Source organism: Eupeodes corollae, chromosome 3 (assembly GCF_945859685.1).
Source record: "Eupeodes corollae chromosome 3, idEupCoro1.1, whole genome shotgun sequence".
NCBI classification, from domain to species: domain Eukaryota; kingdom Metazoa; phylum Arthropoda; class Insecta; order Diptera; family Syrphidae; genus Eupeodes; species Eupeodes corollae.
In genome coordinates, this window is record NC_079149.1 from 6,047,305 (window position 1) to 6,066,368 (window position 19,064).

Sequence of the window (19,064 nt, forward strand, 5' to 3'; positions counted from 1 at the left end):
AAAACCAGCTATTAGCACCACAGCACAGGTTCCTAGTAGATATACAATACAACTTAGTTATAAAACTACACGCAATGCAACAATTGTTGTATACAGTTTTTCTTTTTCTTTGCTAATTTTACCTCCATCAGCTGAAGATTATACACTTCTGGGGCTTTGAGACTTCTGTGGCGAAATAGACAAACCTGAGAAGAGTGTGTATCAGTTGCCTCTGTGGATAGAAATTGAGCTTCTGCACGGAATTCATCATATGACGTTAAGATAGAGAGAGAGAGAGAGAAAAATACAAAAACCCGAGTTTGCACTTCCATTTTTTTTACCACCTCCTATACAAGATCACGGTCACGGCTAACGACAGGGAAAGTGATTAATTGTCGTCGTGTGGTCGTTGTTCGTCTTATATAAAGAGACACAGATGTTATTGGTAATAATAATATACCAATGCTCTATGATTGACCATATCCAAGCAAAACGTGTTTAATTTAAGGTAAGTTATTTATGTTCAACTAATAATCAAATGGAAAATATGTGTATTTCTGATGCAGCAGTTCAATGAATTGTTTTATGTTGTTTTTTGTTTTGTATGATGGTTAATATAATTCCGGTTTTATGTTATTATTATTATTGTTTTCTTCTAGTAAATGTGTAATATGGCAATGATATTATAGTAGAGTACATAAACGTCATCAGGGGTGAATGAATTATAATCTTGATTGCTTGAGAAATGCAAAAACAAAAGAGCTGAGCAACGAACTTTAAATGATTTAGAATTAATTTGTTTGCTTTTGATGCATTGTGATGAGGTGAATGAGGGTGGTTTTAAGAAGGCAGTTTTATAAATTGAATATATGGTTTATGCACAGTGAGCTCCATATTATTTAAGGTGACCCGTTTGAATACTTAACAAGTTCATATTTTCGTAAAAGATAGTTTTTTTTTATCTCTTCATTGTATATTTAAAGCTAAAAATTACTTAATTTAAATTAATATATTTTAAAATTTGTATGCATCTACAAATGTTCATATAAGTTAAAAACATCTGAAGGTAGAAAATAATAACATAAGTTGGTATCCCCAACTAAGTTTCACAAAAATAGTCAATAAAAATAAACTATACTTAATTAACTTCATTAATCCGGAAAGATGTGTCACTTATTAAATTTAAGTATTACAAGAAATTAGAATAAGGGATTAATAATATTTGGCTAGGAATTATTGTGCTTTTAAAAAGGTGAAGAAAAAATAATATACAAATTATTTATTCATATATTACCTCTCATGTATGAATTATAAAATTTGGCATTAATAAAGCTGTGCTAGTTACATTCAACAGATTCCAAATTCAAACCAAAGAAAACAATAATTTGTATTAAAAAAAAAAACAATTATTTATTTATTTTTATTTCATCGTTAACTCGTGAACTTAAAATAATAATTACACCAAAATACGCGGTTTACTTTTTTTTGCCACACTGACTTTTTTGATATTTTTTGCTTTAGTTGGTGATCATAAGAAAAAATTAATAGTTAAAAAAAAAGATTGTATTTTATTGAGTAATTTAAAATGTTTCGAAATAACACAGATCTTGTTAACCAAAACTGTATTTTTTTATAAATCTTAGATTTTCTTCCATGTTTCTGGTTAGTCCCTTTTAATTGCCCAGCAGTAATCCGCTAACATATTTGCCCTAGTACCGCTTTTTTATATTCAAAATGTGTTGATGGAACCTCTCACCGTGCTCGTCGCTGACAGGCACTAAATTGTCAGGAAAAAAATCGAGGTGGGAGTCTTAAAAGTGGATCTTAAGTGACATGTTGCAACCCAAAGCTTTATATGTCATTAACAGCTCGCTAACCAACTCCCTGTAGCTGTCACTCTTGTGGTTACCCAACAAATTTGCAACAACATTTTTAAAAACCTGCCATGCAGATTTTTCTAAATCGCTTAGTTCTTAGACGAGATCCTTATAATTCTGATTGTTTTTTTTGGACAAATTTAGATTCCGAACTAAATCATTCAAGTCTCCTTGAGTTATGAAATGTGGCACGTTTGCGATTCCTTTAAACTGAAAGTCATCGTCCTCGTCAACATATTACCTGAAGTGAACGGGTGTGAATGGTCATTCTCAACAGACGTAGTTGCAACTAGTAATAGTTCTGGCAATTTTTTACAATTAGAGACTGGTCTTATAGCCGAAAATAAGTAAGGGTAAATAACAGTATTTTTTTTCTGTATTTTATACCGTTTATGTCAGTGAGACAAAAATAGCAATCCGAAACGTGATCTCGCTGTTCAGTCCATATCATGGGTACTGCAAACGGAATAGGTCGTGCACCTTTCTTCCAGTCGGTTGATTTTTCACACACGTTATGCAACACACATAAGGAGCCCAGGATTTTTCTTGATGGGCGACAGAAAAACCAAAACATTGGTGATAACACTCCAACACAAGATTCGTAAGGTTTCGTCTTTGTTTTTTGAATGTCAGTTCTCCGTAAACATAACATAAATAGATAGGATCATTGTTACACTTCCTCGACATGTTCACAGGATTAATAACAAAAAAATGCTAAAACAAAATGGTGTTAGGATGCAACAACAAATATTTTTAAAACGGTTTACTTGGAAGCGCTTCTGTTAACTTGCTGCGTAGTACAAGTTTTAAGTTATACCGTATCACAACAAAACTGAGACTAATTGACACGATTTAATAATGAGTCTAGATTGAAAAAAACAAAATTAGCTATCAAGGTTCGTGTGACAAAACCAGTGTTGACCGGTGTAATCTTACAGATATACTCTCTAAAATGAAATCCCATACCAGAGTGACAAAATTCTAGGGTCCAGTAGTATCTTAATGCCTTATGCCACCGAATAGCCTGACAAAATATAGGTTTTTTCAAGAATACTACAAAAAATTAAATGCTTTAAATAACTATTTCGAGGTGGTTTTATTTAACGTCTGTGAAGCGTTTATTAAGGTCCACAAAAAAACTTACAGACTCGTGTAATTTTTGGTTGAGTAGTAATTATAACTAATATTAAAGAAATTGTTGAGCACAACATAAAAATGCAATACTAGCGGCCCGTTAAGGCTTCGCACGGGTAGATATAAATAGGTACAGATATTTAAGTTATAATTTCTAATTGCATGCTAATTAAAACGATCATGAATCACTTAATTAAAAAAAATGTTATGCTTATCTTAAAGCCTCCCTGTACACTAAGTTGGTTGTGGTATTTATAGGCGGCAACCAACAAAACTTATTAATTTTCAGGAGATCCTACTCGACAAAGTGCCACATAAAATTGCCTGTGGGAAAAGCACTTTTTCCTTAAGTCGATACAAACTATGATAAAAGTTTTTCCCTGGGACAAACAATTTTTGAACGGCCGGTACATAAGTACATCTGAAGCAGTGTGGAGGGTATTAGAGTTGTACCTATTTATGTCCACCCGAGCGAAGCCGGGACCAGCCGCTAATATTCTATAATATTGTAGAATAGTTGTCTGTCTTATCATTAATACTCTTCTCAGCGTATGCGATGAAAGACATTTTATGGCTAATTTTCTTGCACCTTCGGTTGGTTCTAATCGGAATTTCTAAACATTTCTATACTAATCTATTACTAAACATATGTTACTCAGTGACAGTGTTCTAATGTCAGAAGAATTATTAAAATCGGTTCAGTGCTTTTTGAGTTTCTTCGTTACATACAAAAATACAAATATAATATTAGTGTAGAAATGTAGATAAATAAATCTTTGTTCAAAAACGAATTTTTTAGCAAGACATATTAATCATTTTAAAAGCAATCAGTTCAAAACTGTCTAAGTTATGAATCCAGCCAACTTAAAATTTTGAATATTGAGTTAAAAGTAAACAATGTTCCAATACCTATTATATTACTTAAATTAAAAAAAAACCAAGTGCTTAAATGTTTTTGTTGCCCATTATCTTTAAATACATCTTTTTTGAGAACCTTGAGGACCTTTAAAATAAAAAGAAAAAAACAAGTTAATTCTACGGTGGACTAAAGCCTTAAAGCAAACACATTGATGTGATAGATTATCACAAACTATGGGAATAGATACCACATTCTTTACAAAATCTAATATTTCAAATATGTAGTTCAGAGATCATAAGAACAAATTATATGATCTAATGTATATAGTTCTTTTTTTTTGTTAACAAATCACTCTATCTGACAAAATTGGCACCTGCACGATATTAATTCTAGGGCCGAACTGCTGCAACCGTGACTGAGTGAGTGAGTAATTTTAGTGCAACGTACATTCTCACTATTTGAAACTGCCAAATGATGTTAACACCTTCACCAAAACTGTCAAGCACAAAATGAGCTAAAGTATTTTTTTGTAATCTTCTTTTTTTTAAAAGGATCAAACGTTTCAGAGATAGAGGGCAAAAAGATTGCAAAACTAAACACTTGTTAACTTAAAATAGGAAGTTATTATTATGAGTCCGATTTGTCGAATTGAAAATGTTGACATTTCTCGACGTTCCAAGGTCCCTAGACTCTAAATAAAAGCAATGTGTCACCTCAAAAATTTTACGAATAAAAAATGATTTCATCTCCAAAACAATTTTATGCAATGAAAAATAACGTTTTTAACATCTGGTAAAATTTGGGAAAAATCAAATTGAAAGTTTTTTTTTACAAACATTAAAAACCTACACAAAAAAATTAATAAAAGTTGGGAAAAATTGAATTTCGACTCAAATATCTTTTTAAAAATTAGAAATTATGGTTTTCACCTTATTTTTTCTTATAGGAAATAATGTTTCCAACATTCAGTAACATTTTAAGATAAATCGAACACAGTACATAATAAAAGGTAGTAAAAATGTATTTTCAACTCAAATAACTTTTAGAAACTTGAGACATTGGCTTTAAACTAATTTTATTATTTTTAAAATATTGCTGTCAAAATTGAGTAACATGTTGAGAAAACCGAGTTGATAGTTTGTTTTACAAAAAATAATAAACTAAAAACAAAACAATACTAAAACTTGGTAAAAATATACTTTCGACTAAAATAGCTTTTCTCCATTCTCTATAGTCTTCAAACTTTTTTTATTTCACAGAAAATATTGTTTTCGGTATTCTTTATTTTTTTTAAAAATCCAACAGTCCGTTTTTTTCATAAAAAATAAAATCTACAAAAAAAGTACACAAATTTGGTAAAAATTGATGTTGGTTTTTTTATATCTCTCAAACTAATTTCATTTATGTAATTTGTAAAAATGTATTTAACTATATTTCTTGATATGAAAAATATTAATGGTAATTTTAAAATTTTGAAGAATAACTCAACTGACAACTTTTTTAACCCAACACGCAAAACCTACATCCCAAATTAAATGTTGTGTTAAGAAAAGAAACTGTATGAGTTGATAACATTGTGTCTTTAAAAGATCAAAACTTTCAACGAAAATTATAGCATCGCATGAACATATCAACCATTTCTGTTTTCAAAAACAAAAATAGTTAACACAATATTAAGAACCCCATGAACGGATTGAGTGCTAAAAAGTTAATTCTTAAATACTAAACTACATCGTAAACCACATTTATTCTTATTTAAGAAATTAATCTGAAGCTGGTGATTTTATTTTGGTAATTGGCTCCACCAATCTATTAAGTTATCGGCTCTATTTGGTTCTTAATCATGATCATACCATTATTATATTTGATAATGGACATACATTAGATGTGATCGTATCCATTTTAGAGAAGGTACTTTGTTTGTACTATCTTTATTTTGAAACGGTTGAGCATATAAAAAAATTGAAAGAAACAGATTAGCAAATTAGCTTGACAAATGCTGTATTTACGTTAATACCATTGGACGAATCAAAAAGGAGAAAATCACGAAAAAACGTTTCGGCTTCTTTTCATAGTCCATAACTTACGACGTGGACACAAAATTTTATGAGACAATATTTAGTACCCAAAGGCAAGGTATTCAATCAATTAAAACCTTATTTTTCTTCCTATTTAACTGAACAAGTATTGTTGAGCACAGACTTCAAGGGACATGAGTCAACAGGAAGTCTTTCTCCGTTGCAATTACCTTAATTTTGTTTTAATTTAACCTAAAAGAAATACATACAATTCAAATAAATTTAAAATACAAAATCTTTTATATTTTTTAAAATAAAATTGTACACTATCAGTGAGATCAGGAAATGTCAACAAAATTGTGCTACATTCCTCGATAACGTTATCGGTAATTCTTATAATGTATTTTGACCCCTGATTTTCAAATAAATCTTTATTGTAGTTTTTTCTATACCTTAAATAGGCTACAGATTCAGTGTGAACATATAGAAGAGAGGTGGTCCTTACTTATTATTTCTTTTTAACTGCAAATAAAACGTTTAAAATCAATAATTCTTGCAAGAGAAAAAGAAACAAAAGAACTGAGCAGCGAACTTGTTTTTTTTATTTCAGTAAATATTCAGTTCATCTTCTCGTTTGTAATTTCAAATTTCCTTCGTTGTCTTTCACTGCCAATGTTAATTCAATACAGAAGTTAATTTACTCACCAACATTTTCGTAACATTAAATTATTCATTTTGAAAATACTTATTATAACCAAAAACCCCAAATTAAAATTCCAATTAAAATTAATCATCTCTTTTTAAGCCTTGTTAACCAATTACTCAATGGCTTATATTTCACCTACTAAAAACTTACAACAAGTATGTCAACGTGCGTTAAATACCGCACTTATTGCATCCATATTATTATAATGTCACTCATGTCGCACATACTAAATAGGAAGTGACCCATTTAAATCACTCTAAGTTGGCATTGAATCAAAGATACAAAAAAGTGAATCATAGTTCGTTTTATTGTTGGCAAACATACTTAAAATTCAATAACATTTTATTATGTGATGTGTCTTTAAAGCCATATATTCCATCCCAACGTGTGTATCGTCAGCCGGCTAAAAAAAAACACATAATCGATTGCATAAAATCTGCTCAAATGACAATTCCAATAGTTCACTGCGATTACGCGGAAGCCAAAAGCAAAACAACTAGATACGCGTGCGTCTTTAAGATTGACGTGACCAAGAGACTACGAACAAAAGTCAACATAAGGTTTATTTCTCAATATTTCTACGTGAAGTTTCCATTAAATGTCAGTTTGTTTGCTCTATTAGTCAGCAGGTGCGCTGTTAAAAGTTGTGTTTGTTTAATTACACTTTTTTGAAGTCCTCCCCCACAAGTGAAAAAGTAAAGAAGAAGAAGGAAACTAACAAAAATACAACAAAAGAAAAATGAATATTGTACGTAATGGCATTATCGAGTTTGTCAAAAACTTACCTCTATAAAGCCTACACTTCCAAGAGGCGGACTGTTTGTCATCATCATCTGATATTTAATTGTGTGTTTTTGTCTTCAGAAATTCAAGTTTACCACTACTCTTCGCTTCGAAAAATAAAAGTGAAAGTGAAAGCTTTTTCTTTTTTATTGTTGCTAAATCTTCATTTACTAAAAGTGATGGTGGAAGTGGTAGATGTTGTCTTCGGCATTGGCAAGCAAAGTTGGAGTACATTGTCATTGCTGATGGTATTCTTGTTGCAGATGCTGCAAAGAAAAATTTAATTCAATGAAATGGTACTTGGTACTTGGTACGGTTTGTTGCAATTTTTGTTCAACAAATGTTCATTTAGTGCTTTAAGTATCTATCATTATTATTTCCAGAAACCAGAAGTTTATTGATGGTTTTGAATAGTTTGAGCAATAGGTAAATTAGATTTGAAAAATTCGCATAAATAAGTGATAGTTGTTTCAAACAAGAGGTGTTATTAAAAATAGAAATTAAAAATTGGAGATAATTTCAAACTCAATTAAATACAAACAACTGGGTTATTAATGTATGCATGTCTTAATTTATTGTAATTGCAGTTTTTTGTACTTAAAAAAATATTTTTAAAAAAACTATATATTAAGTTTTTCCCCAAGAAATAACCCTGTTTTTCGATGTCTTATAATTAAACCCATGTGCAGAAAGTGACAGAAAATTAATAAATTAGTCTTAAACTTATTTCCTTAAATCTAAACAACTTAATACAAAGTTTGCAATAAATTAAATATTTGAATCTTGTTTTTTAAAGTATACATAGTTCTATTCATATCACGATACAATGATTTGTTTATAATATTTTATTCACAAAATTCTTATTTTAATTAACTATATCATAATTTAAGCATTATGAATTTCTTAGTATAACTTCTTGTATCCATTTGCTGGTCTTTTGAATATTGTGATAAATTCCAGGCTGATGATCAACACCACAACCGAATCCAGCACTTGTTATGCCAACTAATGTATAACGACCACGATCTTTGATTATTAGTGGTCCACCTGAATCACCTGAAAATATGCAATGAATTGTTAATTTATGGATAAAGCGGTATGAAAGTCTGAATTGAATAATTTCTGTAAGGTATGCAATTGAAATTTTTAATTGAAATTTGTATAGGGTAAATTAAATATAAGTATCGAAAATAAAATATTTTAATCAATTTTAATGGAGGATTTTTAAACATTTAGAAAACAAATTTGAAAAATGATGATTGGAATTAAGGTTCGAGGCGTTCTCAACACATGTATCAAATTTAATCAATTTTACTAAACTATACCAAACATAAATAAAGTAAATAAAGCAAATAGGAAAGTCTATTAAGTCAGTTATGTTATAATAAAAAGAAACATTTTTTAATAAACAAATATTATAGACGAAATCGTTAAGATATTTGCCAAGTAGTGGAATACGTACTATAAACAACACATAGCTCTCAATTTAAAAACTAAGTCTATTGCTTAAAAGACATTTGAAACTTGGTGCATACAATTTTTAAATTTTGTTAACAAGAGGCACCACAATCTTTAGTAAATGATTGATATAACGAAAAAGCCAGTTGTATTATTCCATTCAAATGCTCATTAGTTTACAATTGAGCCCAATTTCAGAAGAACTCCTAAGTACATATATTACCCGTGTTTTTTTTGACATTCTATAAATAGCATAGTAGACAATTCCCAAAAAAACTCATCATCAGTAGCCAGATTTTTGTATTTAAAAATTAGTACAACTGAAAGAAGATCTGTCAGAATAATAATAAAAATAAACACAAATAGAAGAAAGTTTTGAGAAAATCAAAGGTTAAAATTAACTTAAACAAAAAAAAAACTAATAAACGCTTTGACATAAAATAAAAACTTCAAGACGGGGGTTTATTCGTAGACTACTATTTTAACATGTGGTGTTGAAGCGAGCTTGCAGCTCGACTCAATTTTATATATACCTGAATCGAGTTGAAATAAGCTTGATTCGACTCGATTCTGGTCGGGGATCGGAGTCGAGTCAAAATTTGTGGAGGAGTTGGTTTTACAGATAATGTATCATTATGGTCTATTTATTTGCAGGAAGCATATTCTTATATGGTGCTTAGCTATTCAGTTCTTCAAGAAATTGCTGTCAAACTTAATCATTTTTAAATCGTATTGTGCGGTGGAAACACCAAAAAGATTTATTTAATATAAACTGAGATAAACCTTTATTGGAAACATACCAAAACTTAATTTTTATTGTTTTCTCTTGCAAAATAATCAATTAACAAAACTAAATAATATCAACAGTAACATATTGATTTTTTCCGCAATGAACACGTGATTGCAAATGCACAACTACTCAACGAACACCGCCATCCATATACAAATGCATATCAATCGTACCAACATTTGGAAACAAAATCACATGAAATCCATTCGAGAGTCGTATAAATGTCAAAAACCCATCCGCAGTAAGATTCTACTCTAACTTTTATCTGTAGTATTCATACTACGGATATTTTTTTTGTTATTCGTTCAAAATCTTAATATACTATGGTTAGATTTTCTAACAAAACACGGATATTGTCTCTTTAGTCGCACTAGACGAATATGGAATTCTTTACCAAGCTCAATATTACACAGGTATATCAACATGGGACATACAAAACCAATATATAACGGAATGTTTGTTTAATCCTATTTGTATTTATCGAACTTAACCATTAAAAGTGTTTGAATACTTTAATACCTTAATGCAGGCACAATTGCTAAAGCAAGAAATTATAATTATAAATAATTTACTTAATATTACGTTAAACGATTTTTTAAGAAATTTTATAATCAAAAAATAAAATGTTCGTAAAATCTTTCTAATAAAATACATTTTCAAACAAATTAAACTACACATATAACGGTAACGAAATAAAAATGTAGGTTCCAAAATAAGACAACGTTATTTCAAATTAGCTGGCTCTAGAGACATTCTGATGTGAATCACAAAAAAGGTTAAGGAACGTTTATTTAAGAATGAATAATATGTAAATATTAAAGTACGTGTGCCATTTTAATAGTGACGTTTCTATTGATAATATAATCGGAGCATTGTTTATAAGCATGTTAACTGTTCAAAGCGACAACGTGTCCAAGAAATAAGAAATCAACAAAAATCGATCCAGGACATTTTTAAGTTGTTTAATTAACTGAATATATGTTTGTCCAAACTTACCTAAACATGCATCTTGATGGCCATCAGAGTGCCCTGCACAGAACATTTCACCAAATAGCTCAACACTGATTTTTTTTATTTCATGCCATCGAACACAATCAAGTGGATCTTAAATCAAGAAACAGTTTTTAAGTTTATAACGAAAAAAAGGGAATTTAATTTTAGGAAAACAAAAATTTACCAATGATAGGTACTGATGCAACTTGAAGAATATTAGTTCCAGAATATCCCATATTAGCTTCGGTTTTCCCCCATCCAGCAATGATTCCTTTCCTTCCTGTTAAATTTATCGGTGCAATGGGAAGGCAAATGGGCAAAATATGGTCACTAGAATTTTATAGAAATGAAGTCAATATTATTTCATTCATATAAAAAAATGTTTCTAACTGAACTAAAAAACGCTCATTAAAGAAAAAAACATTAAATTAGTGAACATTTTTTAATTAAATTAACAGCTTTATGAAACACTTGAAGAATTGGCAGAAAGTTATTCATCACATACTGAATTCTTTTTTTAATTATGTCATTTTATGCAATTTTCAATTTGACACAAGATATAATTTTTTCATTTCACAGAGGGCTCTCAAAGGATTCTCTTTAAAAATCTACACGCACCTGAAACCAGTTGGCTTGGCAAGTTTCAACAGTGCCAAATCATACCGATCTGGCTGTGTCATTCGGAACTTAAATCTCGGATGTATGATCTTTTGTATAACTCTATGCTTCTCCACTGGCATTGGTTCTAATATCGTCCCCGAATTTTGAGTGTCCAATTCACCCAAGAAAACCGATATGTCTTGCAAACGGGCTTGTTGTATACAATGTGCAGCAGTGGCAATCATATTTGTTGAAACTAATACTCCGCCGCATTGGAATTCAGCGATGCGTATGTGAGCTTGCCAAGGGTACTCAGCGAACCTCGATGGTCGTCCGCCAATGATACGCTTTTGAAGGGTATTTTGGAAAGTTCTAGGTAAACCACATTCAACCTAAAATAATATAAATTTTTATTTTGTTTTAGTTTAGAATTAGTAAGTGGAAAGTTGTGTTGTCATAACGAGTATAATTCTTACCATTGGAAACAACTCGTTGTCATCTCTGCGTTTAAGCATTACTCTCTTTGATAAGTCATTCATTTTCATGAGATTGAATCCGAAATTTGCTGGAGTTATCTCATTTTCGGAAACACAACATGAAAACAGCCATTTATTGTTGCCACATCCCTTGGCATGCTTGCCACCTTGAATCCAACAGGAAAATGATAGCTTACAAGGCCAAACACCATTTTGATGGAAACACTCAGATGGTACTCCAAGAATACTGTTGAGAATGCCTTGGAGGGATATAAATTAAACTTTAAATTTAAATATTTGCTAACTTAAAATAAAAACTCTGAATAACATACACAAAGGTGGAAAACTAAATAGATAAAATAAATTAGGTGGCGCAACATACCATGAAGAACCAGGGCTTAGTGACTCAACCATTCCTGTGTGCGAGTAATAATGTCAGAGATAAAACGGACCTACAGTTTATATACCGAATCCGAACGGCTAATTTGAGAAAGCACTTTTCTTGACAAGAATTACTCTTGAAGGATTTGTCAATTCCTCGCCAGAGGCAGTACCCGTGAAAAAGACTTTAGTTGGCAACGCAATAACCATCATGCTACGGATACTGAAGATGGAAAACTGTAGGCAATTATTTTTAAAGAAACTAAAATTCAACGCTTATCTGCTCTGATCGTTAAGTAAATATTTTCAGTTATTTATTTGGAATGTACAAAATATAAGAGACAAAAAGCAGTGGACCTAAATATCCACCCTGAGGAACGTCTGAAGCACTGTGAATAAAGCTATTTATAAACTAACGATACTAAATACAAGTAAAAAAAATCAGTGGCTGAAATTATTAAGAAAAATCTTAGACTAAACTTGAATACGTTTTGATATAAATTCGATTCAAGGACGGGAATCGAAAAGTGCTTTTGCATCGCAAAATCTTCATTTTCAATGTATCGGGTATATGGGGATTAAAGGAGTTTTAAGAGATTTTTTTTCTTTTAAATGAATCCTGAATTTTTTGAGATATTTAGTGGTGTGACGTTTGAACTTTTTTTGGATTCAATATTTATTTTTTGCAAATTGCTAAGAGAAATTAGCTGTAACATTATATTTTCAGATCATAAAGAGGGGAGCTCCCGTAGAGTGGACAAAGTGGTATACGACAAGACTTCATCTTCTTGAAAACATTTTTCAAGTCTTGAGGTTTTTTGAAAAACAGTTTAGAAGAATTTACAAAAGCCTAACAAAAATTTAAATTTCTAAAAGGAAGACGAGCTTTTCTATTTCTTAATAATTTTAGAAATTAATCAAGAATTAGAATATTTAACAAATCAAAAAAGGGGTTTTGAGTTCTTATTTTATGGATTTTTGGCTTTGAAGATTGTATCAAGAAAAGATTCTAACAATGGAAAAGAACTAGAAGAGTGTTCATAGTAACCTTAATTTTAAAAACAAATAGTTATTGTCTTAAGGAATTAAGCCTATATTAAAATTTTGAATAATCGTCTTTTCTTTTCAATAGTATCTTAAGTTGTGTCCACACTAAAGAAACATGTTTCCCATTCCAATTTTCAATCGATTTGCTTGAACATTTTCAAAATGTTTTACGAAATTCATTCTCTTTGGTAATTGAGAGCGCCAAGTTCTACGTACTAAGTGTTATAACTGGAATTTGATCGAAGTTGAGTTTGTTAGACAATTTGAATCTGAATCTAATAAAATCAGCTTATAACAGTTTTTATAATTTTTGGTATTCTTCCTTTAACTGTCACTTAACTGTTCCAAATTGCAACAAATTCGTTATATTTTTGATTTATTTAAAAACAAGAACTGATACCCAATTTTGTGTCTCTTTAACTGTTTTAGAAAGGCTTTCTTCGTAAAATTAAAAAAATCAACAATTTGTTGTAATTAAGCAAGATAAAGTGTGCCGAAAATCATAAAAACCCTCGGAAATGGATCAGAAAATTAAAAATTACCTCAAAAGTTTCCTACTAAAAATCATTGGACCTGTCTGATTAAAAAAGAGTACAAGAGTGTTTAACCTAGTCGTGGACCTTTAAATATAAGATGCAATCGCAAAAACAATGCACAGCAGGCATTTTTGAAATAAAAAAAATATTGTATAGTATTCCTGAAAAACAGATTTTTAACATGATTGTTTTTCGGCCTCTAGGTTGGCCTATCATATTAATTCCAAAATATTGTTTAAGTTAAGATTTTATTTATTTTACTATAATCACGGACAATTAAGAAAAAGATACTTATTTCGTACTGCGTCAAATTTATTTCTGTGCTGCCGCTGAACCAACAAAAATATTTATGCCTCTTTAAAGAGGAGGTTCAAATTTGTGCTTAAGTTTATTTAAATGATATTTTTTTTCCGACTGTAATAAAATAAACAAAAATGTGTGTCAATATTTTAGTTTTAATTTATTTTTCATAAACAGAATATAATAAGAGACAAAAACAGAAAAAAAAGTAATTCATTACAAGAATAATTTTTAACAAAAAAATACGCCGTAATTTCACAGAGCAAAAGTGTAGGTACCTTTAAATAAAATCCTTTTAATCTCAAAACTTCTCTCAAACGATTTGACATTGAGTATACTAGCTTTTTAGTAACATCTGGAGATATCTGTTGCCATTCATCAATAGTAATTTCTTTCCATTGACTTTTGTTTCGTAGATCATGGTTCCGAATGCGTTTTTCAAGGTGATCCCATAAGTCTTCAATGGGATTCAAGTCAGGACTTTGTGGTGGTGTAACAAGCATGTGGGGAGTATTATACGCTATCCACATCTTCAATGTTAAAGCGGTGTTCTATTTTTGAATGTTTAGATAAACAATCTTATTCATTACTTCCTCAATTATTACAAAATTCTCAAGACCGGCGGATGATATACAACCCCATAATATTACTCGACAACCACCATGCATCACAGTTTTAACTGTGTTTTCGGGATTAAGAGCTTTTCCCTTCTTTCACCAAGCATTGTGTTTACCATCAGAGCCAAAGATGTTGAATTTAGAATCATGTGAGAATGTGACGTTATCCCAAAAGTCGGTGGTTTTGTTTTTGTATTAATTGGCAAATGTTAATCTTTTTTTTTTATTAACATCACTGAAAAAATGTTTTTTACGGGCAATGCAATTCTTAAGTTCAGATCTATAGAGCGATCTTCTAACGGTCCACTAAGAAACTGTTTTGTTTAAGCTATTCGCAATCTCGGTGGCTATTTTAGGAGCACTTTTAATGGGTCTTTTTGAATGATTCTTTTTATTTCCCTCTCATTCCTCTCATTTAACTTGCGAGGTCATCCTGATCTTTGCTTATTTTTTACCCTCTTTCATTTTTAAAATAATTTATTACCTTCTTTATTGTTGATTTCAGCCTGTTCACAATTTCACCAATTTCTTTATAAGATTTACCTGGTGATGGTTTATAATTATATTTTTTTTCTTCCACTGTTAACTCTTTTTTCGTCATTTTGCTTAAAATATTTGCACGTTATAAATACGAAATATGACACAAGAAACAAAGCACTAATGGCTGATTTTGTGACATTGTGATAACCGTTTAATAACAAAACATCAGGTACCTACACTTTTGCTCGATTAAATTAAAGTATTTTTTTTAAATATGCAATATTGCTTGGGATTTTTTGTTTTTGCGTTATCCATGTTATGTAATAAATAAAAATAAACTAAAATATCCATTACTTTTATCAATTCTTGCTTTCATTTAGTAGATTTTTCAAATTTTACAAGTTTTGACTTAGGGTATTTTCATAAGAAACATGAAAATTATTGTTTAAATATAGAAAGTTAAATCCTTTACTTATTATTTTTTTCTAGCAAAGCAACATGTTTATTAACTTTCCTTTATGTTTTAATGTCCTTACTTAGAACACACTTTAATATTTTATAGCATTACTTTCCATAAAATTTCCGTTTAAAGGTTTTATTTGTATCGAATTTAGATTATATTTTGCAACATACAAATTATTTTATCACATTTTCTACAAGTACATGTTTGTTGTATTAAAACAATAATTCGCTAAGCTGACTGACTCATCCACAAATCATTGAAATACTATCGATTATGGTTGATTTTCTTGAACAAATGTGCTTAAACAAAATAAGATACACTGATCTACAATAATTTACGAACATTGAACTGAAACTATACCTTGAAATTAAAATTAAAACGTTTAAACTTAATTTGAAATGCTTTCTCGACTAAAAACAACTTTCCATTCAAAACACAATTCCAAACAATAAAATAACAATTCACCATCACTTCAAAAAAAAAATATAGGTATATGAAAAAAAAAGTAAAACCATTACAAACCTCCGTCAGCTGAGTGATGTTGCAGGTGCAATGAGCAACAAAATTTTCCAAAGGAACAGAAAAGTAACATTTGATTGATGAAATTTCCATGACAGCATGGTTCATGTTTGTCTAATCGCCTCCGTGGTACATTCTATATTTCGAGATGAAATAAAATATCTAACACTTTACATCAAAAGAAGAGAATTCGAATTCGTTTTAAGGAAAACAAAATCTAAACACACACTTTTCACATAAATCTCTTTTTTTTCTCGATTCTCTATCGCCCAATTAGACCTCTCAAAAATATACAAATTTCACAAAAATAATATTAAAAAAATAATTCAACAAGAATCGTTATCGGAACGCACGCTCGCTGCCATCAACATCAGAATGGCTCACATTTCTAGGGCACTAGGTCTGCGGCGAATTAATCTTTTTTTATTTCGTTTTTTTATTATTTCACTCTTCCTTATAACAAATTAGGTTGCTGTTGCTACTACTGCTGGTGATGGTGATGGTGATGCTGCTGCTGGTGCTGTTGATGGTGATGCTCGAGTTAAAGTTGTGTTACTGTTGTGCTTCATCATCTATTCTGACATTAATAACACTATTTAGACAAATCAAACTTCACGTATAGCTCGAAACTCAATACAAAAAGATCGAAATTTGTATAGAGTCTGAATATGAATAACGATAATTTCGCTCTCGAAGTAAAGTCTAATTTTTCAAAAATTCAATAGCTTAACAGTTTTCCGCTTGAAGAAGCAATCTACTTTCCACTAAGCCATGGCGGAGTCGAATGTACACGTTTTATGTTGTCAAATGCCACTAGAGATGGGTGGTGATGATGATGGTGATGGTGAAGTTGATGATGATGATGAGAGTTGATGGCGGTTGGTGGTTTTTTAGATACGATGCGGTGATGTTGATGGTGATGGCGGTTTAGAAGTGGAAAAGTTTCTTCTTGTTCTCATCAGCATCAGTGCAAAGCCTCTGATTTCTGATTTCTGTTCGTCGTCGTCGATGGTTCGCGTTTAATACTACTTTACTCGTATTTCGCGCTCAAGCTCGTTACTCGTGAATTGGCTTGAAAAAGATTATGATGTGATCGGTTTGGATGGCAGAATGAAACTGGTAGAAAATATATTTTCCCAAAGTCAACAACGGGCTCAACAAAAGCAGATTTGGATTTAGCCTTCAGCATATGTGCAGCGAAACAGGGTAGGATCTTACAGGTAGAGAGTCTGAGAAATAGTCAACGAGGTGATATTGGGATAAGAGGGTCTTAAAGCTTATTATAACAAATGTTTGTAGTGGAGCCCTATGAATGGTAAGGAACACGGAAAAAATAATTTTTAAGCCTCTAGTTATTCGTGTAACCGATTTGTTCGGTTCATAGCTTTGTGCGTCAGGCTTGATTTATTTTTGTTACTAAAGAAGTACATAAAATGTTCAAATACAAAAAATACAAATGAACAAGAACACTTGTTTCAGCTTTTAATAAATCATGGAAAAACAGATTAGTTAATAATAAAATAATACTGAAGATCTTTGTTATGGTTTCATGACTTTAGAGCTGGTTAGTTATGTTGAGAGCCATTAATGAACATAGAATTATTGAACACAGAAAGTGTTGTTGTTAAAAGTGCAATAATATAAATAAGTCTTTATTACAAAAGCAATTTTTAAGCTACCCCCTTCTTCCACTTTTTGGACGATCACTATGGTTTGATCGATATACGATAAACGCTTATCACCTTAAATTTCATGAAGCAACGTTTTATTTGAGATTATTATATTTTACCAAATCTCTCAAATCTTCACGCAATCTGGTCTGATTCTTTTAAACAGTAAAGCATTTTAGTACAGAATAATAGGTATGAATACGTTTTGAAAAGAGGCCTATTTTTTTAATGATAAATAACTTTAAAACCTAAAGAGAAATAAGAATTTTGATTATGATTAATCTTTTAGAAAATTGTATGATATCTTTTTTGGGCCAAGATATTTCAAAGACTTACATTAAGAACGGACATAAACGACTTGTTGCATTTATTTACCACTAGGAGGTATGTTGGTTTTGTATAAAGGATATTTAATAAGTCATTACCAGACAGTTTTAAACATGCGAGTGAGACTTCAATGTTTGTTAAACCTTTTTTCCAAAGATTACCTTTTTTTTCAGTAAAAAGTTTAAAATATTTTTAAAAATTTCAAATTTAAGCACAGGCCATACCGTGTACAAATGCCCCCCTGAAAGATGTACCAACTTTATCACTTACTTGTAACTTAACTACTATATATGACGACGAGAACATTGTTGAAGTAGCTAATACGTAATGAGGCTGTTGGAGTATAGATAGGTGTTGAGATGTCGTCAAAGACGTACTAAATAACTAGCCCAATACATCCATAGACTGACCAATAGTGAGCCTGTAATTGCCACGCGACTGAAGGCAGCTGTAACATTTCTTCATAAATTCTGTAATAAAAGCTAAATTCTATGATTGCACTTTTTTGTATAGGCACGCATCTCAAAGAAGTTTTCTGTGCTTCCAGCCTCCAACTCCAACTTCAACTTACTATCGGCAACGGTATCAATTAAACAGATTCCATTGAGTGAGTGTGAAGGGGGTATATAGAAAAAGAAGTGTTGTAAGACTGATGATGATGATTTTAAGGTCGTGAAGTTGTTGATTCTACTTCTTGGCTAATCGAAAGAAAAACACAGCTATGTATCTATGGTGCATTTCTGCTTATGCAGTTCTTTTTCTATTTTACTAGTATATGCTTTGCCTACTTACCTTGGCAGGCTCTGTTATGGAAAGACCCGGTCATGGCATGTAGAAGTTGTTTACCTGATCTTTTAATATTATATAGCTATATGTACCACTATACCATCTGTTGTTTTTAGTATATGGATATTTTATTTTGTGAGAAATTGAATTAATTGCTAAGGAGATTTTTTGGTGAGTGCATGTTTTTGTTATTGCCTTGGCTTGATTCGTGTGGTATGGTAACTTGACTTTATTTTCATTTGATGGAATTACTAAGATATAATGT

The 19,064-nt window shown here is 30.7% G+C and overlaps 1 protein-coding gene across 2 annotated transcripts; it reads right to left on the reverse strand.

Moving 5' to 3' along the window:
* Positions 1 to 7,904: 7,904 nt before the first annotated feature.
* LOC129950066 (serine proteinase stubble) lies at positions 7,905 to 17,125 on the reverse strand. 2 transcript variants are annotated; one of them, XM_056061855.1, is made up of 7 exons: positions 17,051 to 17,125; positions 16,020 to 16,588; positions 11,674 to 11,933; positions 11,216 to 11,589; positions 10,782 to 10,927; positions 10,601 to 10,708; positions 7,905 to 8,412 (listed from the first exon to the last, which is right to left on the reverse strand). In XM_056061855.1, the coding sequence occupies exons 2-7, from the start codon at positions 16,087 to 16,089 to the stop codon at positions 8,249 to 8,251; spliced, it is 1,122 nt and encodes a 373-aa protein (XP_055917830.1). In that variant the 5' UTR covers positions 16,090 to 16,588; positions 17,051 to 17,125; the 3' UTR covers positions 7,905 to 8,248. The 2 variants fall into 2 exon arrangements, with proteins under 2 accessions (XP_055917830.1, XP_055917829.1); XM_056061854.1 differs by having other exon boundaries at positions 16,020 to 16,593; positions 17,051 to 17,123.
* Between the last annotated feature and the right edge of the window lie 1,939 nt (positions 17,126 to 19,064).